Source organism: Amyelois transitella, chromosome 21, assembly GCF_032362555.1.
Source record: "Amyelois transitella isolate CPQ chromosome 21, ilAmyTran1.1, whole genome shotgun sequence".
NCBI classification, from domain to species: domain Eukaryota; kingdom Metazoa; phylum Arthropoda; class Insecta; order Lepidoptera; family Pyralidae; genus Amyelois; species Amyelois transitella.
Genome location: NC_083524.1, coordinates 631,090 through 651,264, shown reverse-complemented (window position 1 = coordinate 651,264; position 20,175 = coordinate 631,090). Strand labels below are relative to the sequence as shown.

The window sequence follows — 20,175 nt, the reverse complement described above, 5'->3', positions numbered from 1 at the left end:
TGTCACTGTCATTGAAAAGTAGCAGATTGCAGACCAACCGAAACAAAAAATCAATATTTAACTACAAAATAAACAGACTGTGAAACAGCGATATTTGCGGAAAAATACACAAACTATTTAAAAATGTTACTCAAAAGAAATCTGCTTGAATTCGTAACCATAATTTCCTGCAGTGGCACAGTTATTTGCCTATTGTTACATTATTTTACTAATTTATCCCCAATATCTGGTGGTTACCTGATCTCTTACCTAATTGCGACATTTGTAGGCTCTCTATTCTTTAGTTTTAAGTTTATACAGTACTTATTGCACCTGAACAAACCGTTAAAGTATGATTTGGAGCGGTTCGAAGGTTACTCTCAGATCTTTGGCCGTGTTTTACCTCGTCCGCCTAAACTTCCAAAGAATGAGGTTTCTAAAGAATATGATACAAATGAATTGAGTGTGATAAGTACAGTTTTGGAGAAAAAACTGGTGTCCTCTTGGTACCTCCCTTATGTATCGCAGGAGATTGGATTCCCATTTGCATGTAAACAAATGCTGGATCAGATGATTGGGAAGACCTTCCAGGTAATATATTTTGTAAGGTGATTAAAGGAATGATGAATGTGTGCAGAGATTGTGGCAAGTGGAAAGTGAAAGTATGCAGAGATTGTGGCAAGTGGAAAGAAGTAGTATCTGCCTCCCCCCTCCAGGAAAGAGGCGTGATTTTATGTATGTATGTATTAAAGGAAAGGCTAATGAACTTGGGATTCTTCTTGTAGGTGATGGGCCAGCAACCTATCACTATTTTAATCTCATTAGACTATGTTCTCTAATATTATTTTGCAAAGAGACTACTTTGGCTTAGCTTAGGTACATAAAATGATATGGATGATATGGAAGGATGCTGGGATCCTCATCACAAAATGTTCCCAGTTGCACCCTCAATCACTGTGCTTGGGGCTTGGGCTTTTGTTTCTGTCTTTTTTTTAATTTTGTACATTCTACATAATCTGAGTATATCCTATCCCCTTATTGATAAGTAGGTTTTGTGTGTAAAATTTAAATTAATGTTTCAATTAAAGACTATGCAGGTTCTAAAATCAAGAATGAGAAGGCAAACATAAAAACAAATTTGGCATGCCTATACATAGTAATAAACATAACATATAGTCACCACTATATCCCCCGTGGAGTAGAAAGCCAACAGTCATCAAAAGACTGAAAGCCCACATTCAGCTGCTTGGCTTAAAGAATTAAGTATGTCTTTATTTGAAGGGAATAATTGACAATCACAATAAAATTATTATTTGTTTTAGATCTGTAATAAAATAGAAACAAAAGATGTCTACGTAGACATGTGTTCAATAATGGTCATGCACTTAAAAGAATACAAAAAAGCATTAAAACGTCACGAAAAATCTCCAAAGGATAATATCGAGAATCTTTACAAAAAGTCACACTCATTATTCAACGGTGACCATAACACAGTCGATGCGACTGACCACTGTACGAATATTATACGATTAATACTGAAAGAACTGATATCATGGGAACTTTGGGATACACCGCATTCCGAATTGCTAGTTAGAATACTATCGAAAAAGCTAGACAATTTCATTAATAACACTTTGGCTAATCCTCAGTGGCTGAATGATAGACTAATGACAATTTTAAAGGGAAAAGAAGTGATAATTCCCAAAGAGAAAGTTTCTAATTTTGATGTGAAAGAAGAAATCAAACAAGAAATTTTAGTGGAAGAAACGAAAATGGAGCCTACAGTGCAGTCTGCTCAAAGTAATTTAATCACCAACAGTTCAGCTCCGGTTTTACTTAGAGACGTTAAAGAAGAGTATGCCGAACAGATAAAGATGCAAGATATCGTTGAAGAAGTGCCAGTGACCTCGTCAGAACCGGTTGATATAAAGTCGTCGCCGATTTTGAGACAACGTCGCGGAAGGCAGGGCAGGAATGAGGTGAAGATTTATGATAGGATCATTGAGGGTAAGTTCACACACCTATTTACATACGTACATACACACTTGCGGGGTAGACAGAGCCAACAGTCTTGAAAAGACTGATGGGCCACGTTCAGCTATTTGGCTTTAAGATAGAATTGAGATTCAAATAGTGACAGGTTGCTAGACCATCGCCTAAAACAAAAGAATCCCAAGTTTATAAGCCTATCCCTTAGTCGCCTTTTACGACATCCATGGGAAAGAGATGGAGTGGGCCTATTCTTTTTTGTATTGGTGCCGGGAACCACACGGCATTTCAGTTATTACAATTAATATTGTTTTTATTTATTTCTTAATTCCATAGAGCTGAATGTGGCCTTTCAGACTTTTCAGGACTGTTCATCTACCCCGCAAAGGATATACTTAGACGTGATTATATTAATGTGTGTATGATTCCTAAAATGGATATTAAAATAACCTAACCAATCCCTTGTTGTTATATCAATTGCCAAAAAAAATAATTTGATAAAACATAATAGTCAAATTGATTTGATGAAATTTAGCACAGGGGTCTTAATGTAGGCTTCATTTATTTTTGTACATTTCCATAGGAGCAGCTCAATAAAAAATTACCGCTTCTTCTGCACTGACGCCTTGGAAGCGGCAGTAAACTTAGTTTTAAGTAATTTATTTGACGTCAACCAATGTTAAACCAAAAGATTTGACAATTAGGTATTAAGCGATATGAAGTATCCTATAATAATGAATAAAAATTTTGAATTTAAATTTTGAATTTGAAATTGTTTTTTTTTTTTATAAACACAGGTAGTGTCAAAACATGGGAGACAGACTTAGACCTGCAATGTATCAGCTTGGGTCAAGACCTTCTGGCCAGCCTGGACGGAGAGATCACGCTCAGCCGGCTGTGGGGGCAGGACGCGGAGCCCGAGGGGAGCCCTAACCCGCCGAGGAACAAGTCGCCGCAGCCTCTGTGGTTTGGTAAGTTACTTCGTACTTATCAATTACAGTTAAGTTTCTTTGGACAATTTAATAGGTTGTGGAGGTCAGAAGATTAATTTCGTGTTACCTTATTTATTCAGCTGGCGCCGGCGCGACAAGACGGCAGGAGTATGAAAATATATTTTTACCAACATAGATTAAGGTTATTATTAAGTTAGATAAGTTAAATTCAAGAACCCAAGCAAAGGAAACAGTTTTTTTTTTCATCTTTACTTGAGCTCAGCTGAGCGAGATGGCACGCGCGACGCCGAAAACTATCGCCGTTTCGCTTTTTATTACGACGTGAAACGGGATAGCGGTAGTTTTTCGCGCCATAAATACGGCGTAGCACGAGCCATGCTACGGAGGTAGGATTTATAAAACGGAAAAATTACATACCTACATAGGTACATATGGGCACGTCTATATCCCTTGCGGGGTAGAGAGCCAACAGTCTTGAAAAGACTGAATTGCCACGTCCAGCTAGTTAGCTTAATGATAGAATTGAGATTCAAATAGTGAAAGGTTGCTAGCCCATCGCCTAAAAAAGAATTCCAAGTTTGTAAGCCTATCCCTTAGTCGTCTTTTACGACATCCATGGGAAAGGGATGGAGTGGACGTATTATTTTTTGTGTGCCGGGAACCACACGGCACAAAAGATTACCTACTTAACTTTTAGATTATCCATTTAACTAATCAATTTATTTCACATTTTTTTCTTACAACCACAATAATACTTTATCCGCAGGCGAAGAAGACGCAATTGACGTGGAAATGGACACCACCACGAGCCCACAAAAAACAAGTCCAGTTCGCAAGGAACACAGCCCTAAGCCGGCCGATGCCCTTCTGAAGGACCTTCAGACGACAGTTCACCAAGCTAAGACCAAAATAGGCGACCTCCAGGTCTCGAACCCTGCCAAAATAGATGTGCCCCACAAGCGCTCCGGTGTATGTTCTTTGCACGTACTATCTGCTTTGGTCGGTTTATATTTTCTTGTTTTTATTCCTTAAGCCCACTTCAGTCTATTGCACTCGTTGGTTTCGGCGGGTTTTCTTGGGTATTTGTTTTTGTGTTACTATCTGTTTCATACTATCTTTTATCCGTATTTAGCGGCACCTATAAAAGTTAACAAGTTTTTCCGAGATGAAAAATTCCCTATTTCCTTTTCCAGACTCTTTATTGTAAACTAGAGGCCGCCCGCGACTTCGTCCGCGTGGAATCGCGCGGGAAGTCCGGGAAAAGTAGCCTTCGTGTAATTCTGGGTCTTGAGCTACCTACATACCAAATTTCATCGTAATCGGTTCAGTAGTTTTTGCGTGAAAGAGTAACATACATCCATACTGACGTCCTGACATACTCACAAACTTTTGCATTTATAGTATTAGTAGGATATATAAAAAATAAATTTCAAGAAAATTCGTTCAGTAGAAAACGCTTGAAGTGACTTCAAACAAACAAAGGAACTTATTTTCGCATCAATGATATAAGTTGGAATTAATATCTAATTTTAATTGATAAGGACAACAGGATTGACTTTGATTTTATAAAAGAAATAAACAATCAATTAATTTAACTGCCATATATAAAGCAGACGTTGTGTTAATTGACGTGTTGTTAATTGTTGTTAATTTGACGGCCTCTGTGGCGCAGCGGTAGTGCGCTTGTCTGTGACATCGGGGGTCCCGGGTTCAAATCCCGGCCAGGGCATGATGAGAAACGAACTTTCTCCGATTGGCCTGGGTCTTGGATGTTTATCTATATAAGTATTTATAATAAAATATAGTATCGTTGAGTTAGTATCTCGTAACACAAGTCTCGAACTTACTTCGAGGCTAACTCAATCAGTGTAATTTGTCCCGTATATATTTATTTATTTATTTATTTATTTATTTAATGACTTTAACATTACAAATAAATCGTCCGCCACCAAAAGGAAGATCTACCGTCAAGTTAGATGTTATGCCTGGGGAACCGCACGACAGAAGATGTTGAGTAGGAGTTTGTATTTATGCTCGAATCAGTGAAATCTTTAATATCGCGATTAAGCATAATGTACGCGCTGTGATTGGTCAATGGCATGTGACGTTAGTGATGTCGTCATTTTGAAATGTATTATTTCATATTGCTTTTTCTTCTCATGGCTAAATGTTTTTTAATTTAAAAATGTCTTTTTCAACCAAAAATTTATCAAGACTAAGTTGACCTTTATTTTAGTTATCTAAAGTAATGGATTAAAGGAAGTGCCGTGTGGTTTCTGGCATCTATAGAAAAAAGAATAGGACCACTCCATCTCCAATGGATAAAGTGAAAGGCGACTAAAGGAAAGGCTAATGAACTTGGGATTTTTCTTGTAGGCCATGCGCTAGCAACGTGTCTCTATTTGAATCTCAATTCCATCATTAAGCCGTACAGCTGAACGTGGCCTTTCAGTCTTTACAAGACTGTTGGCTCTGTTTACCCCGCAAGGGGCGTAAACGTGACTATGTGTTTTTAACAATAAGATATAACAATATTGTTAGCCAGCACCATTACTTTAATGCCTAAAGCACTATATAATATATGTATATATTTGAGAGGCCGCCCGCGACTTCGCCCGCGTGTAATCAATCCCGCGGGAACTCCGGGATAAAAAGCCTATATGTTATTCTGGGTCTTCAGCTACTGACTTACCAAATTTCATCGTAATCGGTTCAGTACTTTTTGCGTGAAAGAGTAACAAACATCCATACTGACATACAAACCTTCGCATTTATAATATTAGTAGGATAAATTTGTCTAAGTATATTAGCGCAGCAAAACTAGCATTTTCTTTGCATGAAACCTCATTATTGTCTAGAGCATCATTTTGCACGGATAGTATGTAATCCATGCATGATTCTATGTTATTTGTTACACATACAGTGAAGTTAGGTTATATTTACTTAAATCAATATTGGTTTAAGCGCCACTTCATCTCTTTCCCGTGGATGTCGTAAAAGGCGACTCGGGGATAGGCTTACATACTTGTGATTCTTTTTTTAGGCGATGGGCTAGCAACCTGTCACTATTTGGATCTCAATTCCATCACTAAGCCGAGCAGCTGAATGCGGCCATTCGGCCGTAAGGGATAGAGACGTGACTATATGTATGTATGTAATGTTTTTTTTCCCGTAATCAGGATGAAGCGGCAGGCATGATGGAAGGTCTTCTCGACTTCGGCATCGCTGGTCTAAAGAAGGGCCTTCGATTCACTGGGCTGAGTGATGATTCTCAGGTAGGTATAATGTTTAACAATTGTTACTCCCACTCTTATACTGTACAAGCTGTCCGTCTATGGAATGCTCTCCCTGTCGATATCAGGAAAGTCCGGACTATTGATAGTTTAAAAAAGCTCTTTGGGTCAATTTTTTTTCTGCTCTGTCCTAAGTATATGTTTCTCCTCTTGGATTTCAAGGGTATACACACCTCGGATTTTTGAGAGGCTTGCGTGGGGATGTAAATCCAACACGTAGAGGCCCTTTGGAGAAGTTGATGTTTTGTTGTTCTCCCGCCAAAACCCGTTCCCGGGCATATCAATAGACGATATGTCCATGAACAGGTCTCTATTATTATGTATTTATGCGTATTTGTATATATTAGGTATATATTCTTTGTGCATTGTATTATGTTTAAAATCTCCTGTTTGGTTCCCTTTCACCCAAAGGTTGACTTACCGCTTCCAAAGCGTAAGTGTAGAAGAAGCAGGGGAACAAACTACACTGCAGCATTTTCACCGGACGTCAATTTACAAGTATAGATCTATTAAATCTCAATCGTGGAAGAATGCACACTGTCCAGATAAAAAAATGGGAATGAGTATAAAACTAATGATTTTAATACGAATATTATGTCAAATACATAAGATATAGGTAAGATATGTACATATATACATACTGTACATATTTTATCAATACCATGTCAATTATTTGTAATACATCATCAATTATATATCAATAACGGTCATTCTTTTTTTCATGACAGGAGAAGTCTCCGTCGCACCATAAAAGCGACAAGGTGTCCCCCGCGACCGACGCTAAAACCAGAATGGAGCGAGACATTGGTATCTCGTCAGTTATACAAAAAGGTAATTAAATGCTCGTGAACGTATCTTGATTAAATTAACGACGTCCTGGCAAAGGGTCAGGTCCAGAGTACACGAAACCGAAGGATGAAGCGAAGGTATTATGCAGAGATCGTGGCAATTGGAAAGTTGTAGTCTTTGCCTACCCTTCCAAAAGAAAAAGGCGTGATTTTATGTATGTATGTAGTCTCTGCCTGCCCCTTCGAAAAGGAAAAGGCGTGATTTTATGTATGTATGTAGTCTCTGCCTGCCCCTTCCAAAAGAAAAAGGCGTGATTTTATGTATGTATACTCGTGTAAGGGTCGTATGATGGGATCCATAAACGTAGGCGCAGCGAACTCGGATCTCGAGTGATCGCCGGCGCGCGAGTCGCGGAGGATGAAATAGAATAGAATAGATTAATTTTCAAAATTGGATACAAGGTATCACTTATTGACGTCACATCACTTAAATCTAATTACTTATTGTTTATCATTTAATGATACTCGTTAGCAAAGAAGAATCCCCAGTATACAAGCCTATCCCTTAGTCGCCTTTTGCGACGTCCATGGGAAAGAGATGGAGTGGTCCTATTCTTTTTTTTTTATTCGTGCCGAGGACCACACGGCACATTCTTCTTCCTCCTGTCGTTCCCAATGTAACCTGGGACTCCTTTTGGTCGAAATCATTTTGTGAATGATAAAACATGACAGTTTACATATTTTTAGAGGATAACGGAACGCCAGCTGCAGCGCCGCCATTAATAAAACAACAAAGGGTCATATCACAAGACAGCTTGGTGAGCCCCTTTGAATTTTTTTTTTCATATGGTCACGTCTATATCCCTCGCGGGGTAGACAGAACCAACAGCCTTGAAGCGACTGACAGGTCACGTTCAGCTGTTCGGCTTTATGATAGAATTGAGATTCAAATAGTGACAGGTTGCTTGCCCACATCGCCTAAAACAAGAATCCCAAATTTAGAAGCCCATCCCTTAGTCGCCTTTTACGACATCCATAGGAAAGAGATGGAGTGGTCCTATTATTTTTTTTTTTATTGGTGCCGGGAACCACACGGCTGATATATGTCTATAAGTCTATCTATTATTATATATTCTCACAGCCATCTCAAGCGAAACCCGTACTGAAAGGAGATATACCGCCGTTGTCTTCCCTCGTTCCGCTGTCAGACTCCCCCGAGCCGGAGTACGAGGAGGCGGCGGATTTGTCCGCGAGCATCGCAAAATTACGGTGTCTTTTACAGCAGAGGGAAACTGCGCCGAGGTGAGATTGTAAATAAATGAATGAATGAATGAATAAATGAATGTATGACTGAATGAATGAATGAATTAATGGCTGAATGAATGTGTAAATCAATTGCTGAATGAATGAATAAATGGATGGCTGAATGAATGAATAAATGGATGGCTGAATGAATAAATAAAATATGGGACAAATTACACTGATTGAGTTAGCCTCGAACTTAGTTCCGAGATATATTTTATACATATGATAGAGAAATTTCGTTTCTCATCATGCCTTGGCCGCAAAATGGTCAAATAGTTCAAAATGATTGCATTGTTATAATGTCAGAGATCAATTAGTCAAACGTGCCAAAATATTCAATACTAGCTGTGCCCGCGACTTAGTCCGCGTGGAATAGTTATTTTGGCCAACATTGAAGTCCTCAAGAATAATTTCCCCCGTTTTTTTCACATTTTCCATTATTTCTTCGCTCCTAATAGTTGCAGCGTGATGATAAATAGCCTAAAGCCTTCCTCGATAAATGGTCTACTAAACACAAATATATTTTTCCAATTCAAACCAGTAGTTCCTGAGATTAGCGCGTTCAAACAAACAAACAAACTCTTCAGCTTTATAATATTAGTATAGATTGTTAAAAAGTGGTCAAAATAGTTAACGTGGTCAAAATGGTTCGTGATCAAAACGATTATAGGAATGACTAGCGACCCGCCCCGGCTTCGCACGGGTGCAAAATTCGGAAAAAATTATACATAAAAACATTTCTCTTGAATCACTCTACCTGTTACAAAAAACCGCATCAAAATCCGTTGCGTAATTTGAAGATTTAAGCATACAGACAAACAGACTAAAATAGCGACTTTGTTTTATACTATGTGGTGAAGGTACAGACGTCACTATATGTATGTATACATATGTATATGTTAATTTACGTATCTTTTCAGACCTGAGATATGGTGGGGTGAAGAATCGAGAGGCCGATCCCATGACAGACATATAGACACAGCAACACTCGCTGGTAAGATATATATATATATATATTTACAGATATGTTACTACCACGTTATCTAGAGGAAATATGCACATTCAGGCAACTGGATGTGTGACCATGATCGATCCAATACAGGTTGGGTTCCCTGCAAAGGTCGCGGAGGTCAGACGGGAGTCGCTTCGTGTGAAAACCTGACTCACCCAATCCAGGGTCCATGGTCAAAGGTATGCCCCAGGGTCGTCTTCAGAGTGGTAAGTATGCAAGATGTAGACAGTCTTAATAAATAAAATTAAATTTAATGTATTTAAAATGATTTTGTTAAACTTTTATAGATGAGTACGACCAATTGAGCCTGGATAGGAATTCACCGGGGCAGACTGCTAAATCTGATGGAATGCAGAGATTGGATAGGTAAGTTTGTGTAAGACGATCCGTGTGTGCCGTATGGTTCCCGGTACCAATAAGAAAAGAAAAGGGCCAGTCCATCTCGTTCCCACGGATGTCGTAAAAGGCGACTAAGGGATAGGCTTATAAAATTGCGATTCTTGTTTTAGGCGATGGGCTAGCACGTTCAGCTGTTTGGCCTTATGATGTAATTGAGATTCAAATAGTGACTTGAATTTATAAGCCTATCCCATAGTCGCCATTAACGACATCTATGGGAACGAGATGGAGTAGTCCTGTTCTTTTTTTATTATTGGTGCCACACAACCACACGGCACTTTTATCTATAAAAGTATTTATTAAAAAAAAATAAAGTATCGTCGAGTTAATATCTCATAACTTACTTCGAGGGTAACTCAATCTGTTTAATAGAATAGAATATAATAGATTTATTTTCAAAATTGGATACAAGGTATCACTTATTGACGTCACATCACTTAAATCTAATTATAACTACTACCGCTTCCAAAGCGCATGTGTAGAAGAAGCGGCGGAACAAACTACACTGCAACATTTTCATCGGACGTCATACATACATACATACATACATAAAATCACGCCTCTTTCCCGGAGGGGTAGGCAGAGACTACCTCTTTCCACTTGCCACGATCTCTGCATACTTCTTTCGCTTCGTCCACATTCATAACTCTCTTCATACAAGCTCGGCGGTTTCGGGTACTTCTGACCTGACCCTTTACCAGGACGTCCTTAATTTGATCAAGATACGTTCGTCTAGGTCTTCCCACTCCGACCTTTCCCTCCACACTCTCCTTGTATATCTGCTTAGTCAACCTGCTTTCATTCATCCTCTCCACATGACCGAACCATCTTAACATACCCTTTTCTATTCCTGTAACTACATCTTCTTTCACATCACAACATTCCCTTATCACGCTGTTCCTTATCCTGTCACTCAATTTCACACCCATCATACTCCTTAACGCTCTCATTTCCACTGCATTTATTCTGCTTTCATGCTTCTTTTACCATACCCAACTTTCACTCCCATACATTAATGTCGGGACCAACACGCCCCTGTGCACAGCCAGTCGAGCCTTTTTGGATAGTTTCTGACTGCTCATAAAGGCATGCAAAGCTCCATTCACCATGTTCCCCGCGTTCACTCTCCTTTCAATATCACTATCATACTTGCCATCTGATGTAAACTTTGATCCTAGATATACAAACTCTTTCACTTGCTCCACTTTTTCTCCTCCAATCAAAATATTACATGCTGTCATTTCTTTCTCCATTTCAAAAACCAGTGTTTTAGTTTTACTTACGTTCACTTTCATTCCTTTCTCTTTTAAAGCTTCATGCATACAGTTTACCATCTCCTGTAACTCCTCCGCTGATGACGCCAGTATAACCTGATCGTCGGCATAGAGCAGACATTTGACGAGTAACTCATTCATCCTTAATCCACTTTTAGACTCTTTCAAATCTGTCAAACAGCTATCCATAAATAGGTTGAACAGCCACGGTGACGCAACACATCCTTGCCTAACGCCTTTCTCAATCTTAAACCACTCAGTGTGCGCTCCGTTTATCCTGACACAAGCACTCGAATCCTCATATAAGGATTTCAGTGCTCGTATTAAGAGACTGCTCACCCCATGCATAGAAAGTGCTGACCACAATTCATTCCTCTCAACTCTGTCATAGGCCTTTTCCAGATCTACGAATGTGCAATAGACTTTTTGACTCTTGGCCAAAAACTTTTCGGCTATGCACCGCAAGGAAAAGACCTGATCAGTACATCCCATTCCCTTTCGAAATCCCGCTTGAGCATCCCATATTTTGTCATCAGTTTCATTCCTGACTCTATTAATCAATACCTTAGCATACAATTTGCCGACGACGCTAAGCAGGCTTATACCACGATAATTTTTGCAGTCCAGCTGTGACCCTTTTCCTTTGTAAAGTGGCACGATAACAGCCTTACACCAATCTTTTGGTACTCGGCCGCTTCTCCAACACAAATTGAAAAGGCAGTACAACTGACTAGCTACTACGCCTTTTCCTGCTTTAAGCATCTCGACCGACACTCTATCACACCCAGCAGCCTTTCCCGCTTTCATACTCTTAAGTGCTTCCACAATTTCGAACATTTCAATTTCGCCTTCCATCTCATTCTCTTTTTCTTCGCTATAGCAGAAATCTTTCTTATTTCCTTCCTTTTTTTCAAATAAACTTTCAAAGTAGTCCTTCCATATCTTTAGTACACATTCTTCTCCTTTCACAACGCTACCATCCTGGCATCTGATCCTAGTCAGCTCTCTGGTTATAGTATTTCCTCGGGCTGACCTTACGGATTTCCAGAATACTTTCAGATTTGACTGAAAGTCTTCTGATAGCCTTTTATCAAAATCCTCTTTATACTCTTCTTTCTTTCTAATCACAGCTTTCTTAACCAAATCTTTCATTTTCTTATATTCCTTACGTGCTTCATTCACATCTTCATCTATAACCTCTTGCATTCTTAAGTTAGCTTTTGCTGCTAACAAATCCAGCCATGCTTTCTTCTTTAATCGCACAAGTTCTTGCACATCTTTACTCATCCACGCATTTTTGTGATTTTTTCCTTTCCTTCTTCTACTTACACCACACACTTCAACAGCTACTTTCACAATTCTTTCTTTAAATTCCTTCCATCCATCTTCAATATCGCTCATTTCCTCTAAATCTTCAAATTCATCCTTCAGTCTATTAATATACTTCTTACCTACATCCATATCTTGCAAATTTTCTACTTTTACTCTTTCCAAAGCGCTGGTTTGCTCCCTTACCCTGTGCCGCCAGCGATTGAAGATACCCCTTATCCGGGATATCACCAGTAAATGGTCCGAGTCAATGCCAGCACCGCGATATGCACGGGTATCCAGCACTTTGTTCTTCAATCTTTCATCTACAATCACAAAGTCTATCATACTTTTTAAAATACCTTCCACTCTTGTGTAGGTGTGGATCTCTTTATGTTGAAACATTGAATTCGACACAAAAAGATCCCACTCTAGACAAATTTCTAATACACTTCTTCCATTATCATTCACCTTTTCGTCACCAAACGCACCAAGCACCTTTTCATATCCATCACGCTTTACACCCACCCATCCATTAAAATCACCTAACATAATAATCTTCTCATTTGGCTTGGTAACTTTCAATACTTCTCTTACACTATTCCAGAACTCCTCGTTTTCGCTTTTTGCTGATGTTGTACCCCTCGAACCCACATCCCAAGGTGCATAAACACCTAGAACGAAGATCCGAGTGATTCCAACTTTCAGCCTAATCCATAGAAGACGAGGGCTGACACACTCATACTCATTCACGCACTCAGCCATTCGTGCAGAAAGAATTAGACCGACCCCTTGACAGCCTCGGCTGGTACTGGAAATTCCAGACCAATACGCCGTGTAAGGGCCGTGCTGCGTCGCGTCGCATCCTTTCCGCTTCGTTTCATTCACGCACAACACATCCAAACGTCTTTCATCCATCATCTGGCATACTTCCTCAATCTTATCCTTCATTCCTCCTCTTACATTCATCGTCGCAAAGCGGCTTTCAGCAGACCGCATACCGCTCCCGCCGGGAACGAGACGTGATGGGGTGCGGACACCATCGCCGCCATTTATATGCTTTTTAAGGTTCATAATGCGATTCCCACGAGACGCTAGGGAAAAATTTTGTCCGCCCCAGCAGAGCCCCGCATGCCAGGGTAAGGCTAGCCATTACCTGGGGGTCGCCCAACCCCATGGCGGAAGTGGCACGCTCGAGACTAGGCTCGCCCCTAGCCATGCATCCATCGGCGCGGCAGACCTTAGATTGGCAGGGATTTACATTAAAGAGGAATCCCAAGTCTATCCCTTAGTCGGCTCTTACGACATCCGTGGGAAAGAGATGGAGTGGTCCTATTCTTTTGTAATGGTGCCGGGAACCACACGGCGTTGCCGGGAACCACACGGCGTCAATTTACAAATAAGTAGGTATAGTTATATATATTTATTTATTTAATTTCAGATTGTTCCAACGAACAGTGACAGGGGTATTCAACTCCATAAAGACGGCTGTGGGTGGGGAGGGAGCCGATGGGGGGGAGGCGCCCCGCCACCAGCACGACTGGACGTACGTCTGCACGTCTGCGGAGGCTAGCGTGAGTTTTGGGTCACGTCCTTATGCCTGACGGAGTAGACAGAGCCAATAGCCGTCGAACTAATCAAAGGATATCTGATTTTATTAAATTATGTATTTTTAAAGCCTACTTATAATTTAAATGCGAAAGTTTGTGATTGAATTGAGTGACCGGATAAGCGTGATAAGGGAATGTTGTGATGTGAAAGAAGATGTAGTTACAGGAATAGAAAAGGGTATGTTGAGATGGTTCGGTCATGTGGAGAGGATGAATGAAAGCAGGTTGACTAAGCAGATATACAAGGAGAGTGTGGAGGGAAAGGTCGGGGTGGGAAGACCTAGACGAACGTATCTTGATCAAATTAAGGACGTCCTGGTGAAGGGTCAGGTCAAAAGTGCCCGAAACCGCCGAGCTTGCATGAAGAGAGTTATGAATGTGGATGAAGCAAAGGAAGTATGCAGGGATCGTGGCAAGTGGAAAGAGGTAGTCTCTGCCTACCCCTCCGGGAAAGAGGCGTGAGTTTATGTATGTATGTTTAAAATTACTATATTGTTAAACATAAAATACAAATATTTGACAATAAAAATTATATTCTTTACCTTACTAACATTACCATGGCAATCGTTGCTATGGCGTACGAGAAGGTTGTTTACAGTGGCCTTTCAGCCTTTTCGGGACTGTCGGCTGCGTGTACCCCGCAAGCGAGCGAACGTGAGTGTAGTGATGTGAGTTTGACGGCCTCTGTGGCTCAGCGGTAATACGCTTGTCTGTGACACCTGAGGTCCCGGGTTCGAATCCCGGTCAGGGCATGATGAGAAACAAACTTTTTCTGATTGGTCTGGGTCTTGTATGTTTATCTATCTAAGTATTTATTCTAAAATATAGTACCGTTGAGTTAGCATCTCACAAGTTTCGAACTTACTTCGAGGTTAACACAATCTGTGTGATTTGTCCCGAATATATTTATTTGTAAAATAAAAGGGTAAAAGAAAAAGTAAGTAGTTGTTTGGTAAAGGGTCAGGTTAAAAGTACCTGAAACCGCCGAGCTTGCATGAAGAGAGTTATGAATGTGGATGAAGCGAAGGAAATATGCAGAGATCGTGGCAAGTGGAAAGAGGTGGTCTCTGCCTATCCCTCCGGGAAAGAGGCGTGAGTTTATGTATGTATGTATATTTATATGTTTATAATATAATAATAAATAAATAAATCATTTATTTCAGACTCGCGTCCATATCTTCATACATTACATTATAATAAAATTCCTAATACATAGATTAAATCAAATTAAATTAAATTACATAAACCATCAAGTAACAAGTAAATCAATCAAATTAAATTAATCACTACATTACATAAATAAAATTAAATAACTTATATCAAATTAAACTTAAATGTTAATTTGAAGAGGCAGATAAATCTATCTACTTCTCCAATCCAACATTTGTGTGTGTGCGCGTGCGCAGGCGAGCGGCGCGCTGTGCCGGCTGCTGGCGCGGCGCGCGCACGCGCACGTGGACGCCGCGCTCGACTCGCTGCGGCTCGCCGCCACCGACTGTAACGACAGCCAGGACGTCATCCCCGATGATTTTGGTAACGTATACATACATACCTACATAAAATCACACCTCTTTCCCGGAGGGGTAGGCAGAGACTACCTCTTTCCACTTGCCACGATCCCTGCATACTTCCTTTGCTTCATCCCTTCATTCCGCGGTATGCGGTAAGTTATACTAATTTGTTTTTTTATTTTTAACAAATTACACAGATTGAGTTAGCCTCGAAGTAAGTTCGAGACTTGTGTTACGAAATACTAACTCAACGATATTTTATAATAAATACTTATATAGATCCTTTTAAACATAGACTACACCCATGCTTCTGAGCCGTTCGAGCCTATTTTTATTTAAATTAAACGTCATCATTTTCACATTTAAAAAACCCTCAAAAACTACGTCACACACTTTATTAAAGACCAATACTACAAAAAGAAAGTAAGAATAAACATGTAAATAAATGTCTAAAAAAAATTATTTTTCTAGTATCAAGATCAAGTAAAGTACAGAGTTGTCGAGATCGCTCAGCTGAATGAATTGTGTCGTTGACCTCTGAATCTTACGCGTCATTTTTCCGCCGGCCGGGGTGATATGACGTATTTAGGATCGTGGATTTTGATACTTTTATTTTTTTTTCGTACTTTCTGAAATATGAACCGATATTTTTCTTTTAACGTTTATAAATATCCTTAAGATGAGTACACTTAACAGTTTAATTTGTGCAGTTGAATTAAATGTCAGCCTGTATATATATTTATTTATCAGAGGAATGGCTTTGGACAAGTGGTAAATCTTGGAGTGCTGTGAGCGAGCTGGTCACCGCGGGGGGACTTCTACGGTCTCATGTGGCTGTGAGGCTCGCCACTGTTATATGTGCAGGTAAGTCTAACATGTGCCGTGTGGTTCCCGGCACCAATATCACATACATACATACATATTGTCACGTCTATATCCCTTGCGGGGTAGACAGAATGTGTGATGTGACAGAAGCATGTGTGCGGAACAAACTACACTGCAGCATTTTCACCGGACGTCTATTTACAAATATAGATCTCTTAAATCTAAATCGTGGACGAATGCACATTGTCTACATTAAAAAACATTAATTAATGTAAAACTAATTATTTCAATACGGATATTTTGTCAAATAAATAAAGATAAAATAAACGGACGGTCATTATTAATTTCATGAATTGCATTGCGAAATTATTGTAAGTAGTAGAACTTTAATAAATAAATACCTACTAGTTTTAAGATTCACCGCATTATTTATTTATACATACGTACAGTAGACAGAGCCAACAGTCTTGAAGACTAAATGGCCACGTTCAACTATTTGGCTTAATGATAGAATTGAGATTCAAATAGTGACAGGTTGTTAACCCATCGTCTAAAAGAAGAATCCCAAGTTTATAGGCCTATCCCTTAGTCGCCTTTTACGACATCCATGGGAAAGAGATGGAGTGGTCCTATTCTTTTTTTGTATTGGTGCCGGGAACCACACGGCAATATCTTATATATAAAATTCTCATGTCACAATGTTTGTCTCCGTACTCCTCCGAAACGGCTTTACCGATTTTAACCAAATTTTGTATGCATATTCAGTAGGTCTGAGAATCGGCTAACATCTATTTTTCATACCCCTAAGTGTTAAGGGTTGTCCACCCTTAACATTTTTTTTTTAACTAGAAATTACTTATATGGCAAAACAACGTTTGCCGGGACAGCTAGTTTATTTATATTATCACGAAACAGCCACACCAAACAGCATCTCATCCACATTCTAGATCTGGGCGAGCTGATAATCAACTCGTGGCTGGAGCAGGTGGGCCCTTGGCTCCGTGCCCAGGTCTTCCTCAGTTTCCGGGACATGGAGCGGGACTCCACGGAACAGGAGCCGCTGAGGGAACTCCGCCTGGAAGACACTGTCGCCGCCGTTGTGAATGCTGTACCTGGTGAGCTCTTGATTAGTACTTTCGATTGATACACTGAATTCTACATACATTATCTCTTGTGCCGTGTGGTTCCCGGCACCAATACAAAAAAGAATAGGGCCACTCCCATCTCTTTCCCATGGATGTCGTAAAGGCGACTAAGGGATAGGCTTATAAAATTGCGATCCTTTTTTTAGGCGATGGGCTGGCAACCTGTCACTATTTGGATCTCAATTCCATCATAGCAGCTGAACCTGGTCATTCAGTCTTTTCGGGACTATTGGCTCTGTCTACCCCGTAAAGGATATAGATGTGACTATATGTATGTATCTCTTGCGTGGTGGACATAGACAATAGTCTTGAAAAGACTGAAAGGCCACGTTCAGCTGTATGTCTGTATGATGGAATTGAGATTCAAATACTGACAGGTTGCTAGCTAATCGCCAACAAGAGAAATCCCAAGTTTATAAGCCCACTCCTTAGTCGCCTTAAACGACATCCTTTGGAAGAAATGGGGTAATCCTTTTTTTAAGTGCCTAAAATTACACGTCTTTTCTCAAGTTTATATGCCCCTTAGTCACCTTTAACGACATCCTTGGGAAAGATAGAGTGGTTCTAAATTAAAGTGCCGAAAACCACAAGGCAAATTTTTTGATTTGTTTACATTTTATTCATAAACGTATTAGCATACTTCCTCGGATGCTAGATCAAAGTATTGATAATCTGAAGGCATTGGAGTGTCCCCGCCAAGATGAGCCAGCGAAGCGCAAGGGCATCACTTTGAACCATCTATATTAATATTATAAAGCTGAAGAGTTTGTTTGTTTGAACGCGCTAATCTCAGGACCTACTAGTACGAATTGAAAAATTATTTTTGCGTTGAATAGACCATTTATCGAGGAAGGCTTTGGGCTATAATAACATCACGCTGCAACTATTAGGAATGAACAAATAATGGAAAATGTGAAAAAAAAAGGTGGACATTATTCATCCTTGAGGGCTTCAATGATGCCCAAAGCACTATTCCACGCGGACGAAGTCGCGAGCACAGTTTCAAATTTAGTTTCAAATAAATCTTTCATTCGTTTATCACTTTTCTTGAAGCGCTTCGTCGCATTTTACAACTTTCATAACATGGGTTTGTATAACTATAATAGTATAAGTATTTATTATGAAATACAGTATCGTTGAGTTAGTATCTCGTAACACAAGTCTCGAACTCACTTCGAGGCTAACGTGTAATTTGTCCCGTATATATTTATTATTTATTTATTAACATACATACATGGTCACGTCTATATCCCTTGCGGGGTAGACAGAGCCACCAGTCTTGGAAAGACTGAATGGCCACGTTCAACTATTTGGTTTTATGATGGAATTGAGATTCAAATAGTGACAGGTTGCTAGCTCATCGCCTAAAAAAGAATCCCAAGTTTCTAAGCCTATTCCTTAGTCGCCTTTTACGACATCCATGGGAAATAGATGGAGTGGTCCTATTCTTTTTTTTGTATTGGTGCCGGCAACCACACGGCTTTATTTATTAACTATAATCATACGGTTCAATATAAAAAACATATTTAATTCTAGCAATTCTAATATTCGGCGAGGAGACAGTGACTGCTTCGGTTCGCTTTATGCTGTCGAGCGTCAGTCACGCTGCTATCAACAAGGACCTGTCTCTGCGTTTACTGGACGTGCTATCAACGCATTTCAAGAAGTCTGCCGCCGCTAGGAACCCGTCTTTTGACGCTAATTAATACATATATATATATATAGTCATGTTTATATCCCTTGCGTGGTAGACAGGGTCAACAGTCTTGAAGACTGAAAGGCCTCGTTCTGTTGTATTATAATTATAATAAATATAAATATATATATATACTTATACGGGTCAAATTACACAGATTGAGTTAGCCTCGAAGTAAGTTCGAGACTTGTGTTACGAGATATTAACTCAACGATACTTTATTTTATAATAAATACTTATATAAGATAAACATCCAAGACCCAGGCAAATTATAAAGAGAGACCTGCAAAAACCTAAAAATAAAAAATATGATTACTGTCTTTATCCCTAACGGTGTAGACAGAGCCAACAACGGCTACGTTCAGCTGTATGTATGTTAGTGAAACTGCCAAAATATGTACCTACATACATATAGTCACGTCTATTTCCCTTGCGGGGTATACAGAGCCAACAGTCTTAAAAAGACTGATAGGCCACGTTCAGCCAAATATGTACTCAAATAAATTATAATATCCTTTAAATAAAATGAATTAATAATAACTAGTCCTTTAAGTATAAGATTCTTCCATCTGTTGGTGGTTTTATGAACCTCGTGACGCTGTGAAGTGTTATAGATTAGAAATTAACACAAAGATATGTATGATAATAAAGATTTTTTTATAATAGAAGGTAGTTTTAAAAATTTGTTTAATATTTATGTTTTGCAAGTAAATCGGGTGTCTATTTGAATTTTTTGACACATTTTTCCATGTCATTTTGAGCTTTACTTATTGTCTTAAAGACTTTATTATTTTGATTGTACCTCTAAGTAGATACATATGAGAAAAGATTAAAGTTGTAAAAAATATTTTTAGTTTAGGTAGGTATATTCCATGACTGTTAAAGCTTTAATTATTTTTTATCTCTAAGACGTTTAAATTTATTGTTTTTATTTGAAGTAGGTTGATATGTTTTCAATAAAATTAATTACGTATTCACAACGAGGGTTAAGGTTAGGTAGTAATTATGATAAATATTAGTTTTAACATACATACATACATATGGTCACGTCTATATCCCTTGCGGGGTAGACAGAGTCAACAGTCTTG

General features: G+C 39.3%; 1 protein-coding gene across 2 annotated transcripts; it reads left to right on the top strand.

Moving 5' to 3' along the window:
• The first annotated feature begins 18 nt into the window (after positions 1-18).
• Positions 19-20,093, top strand: LOC106142186 (uncharacterized). Of its 2 annotated transcripts, none has more exons than XM_060950371.1 (15): positions 19-570; positions 1,302-1,986; positions 2,766-2,939; positions 3,688-3,845; positions 6,101-6,196; positions 6,943-7,045; positions 7,750-7,820; positions 8,144-8,304; positions 9,228-9,301; positions 9,607-9,685; positions 13,742-13,874; positions 15,317-15,443; positions 16,172-16,285; positions 17,194-17,361; positions 18,928-20,093. In XM_060950371.1, the coding sequence occupies exons 1-15, from the start codon at positions 124-126 to the stop codon at positions 19,095-19,097; spliced, it is 2,760 nt and encodes a 919-aa protein (XP_060806354.1). In that variant the 5' UTR covers positions 19-123; the 3' UTR covers positions 19,098-20,093. The 2 variants fall into 2 exon arrangements, with proteins under 2 accessions (XP_060806354.1, XP_060806353.1); XM_060950370.1 differs by having other exon boundaries at positions 3,688-3,890.
• Positions 20,094-20,175: the final 82 nt, after the last annotated feature.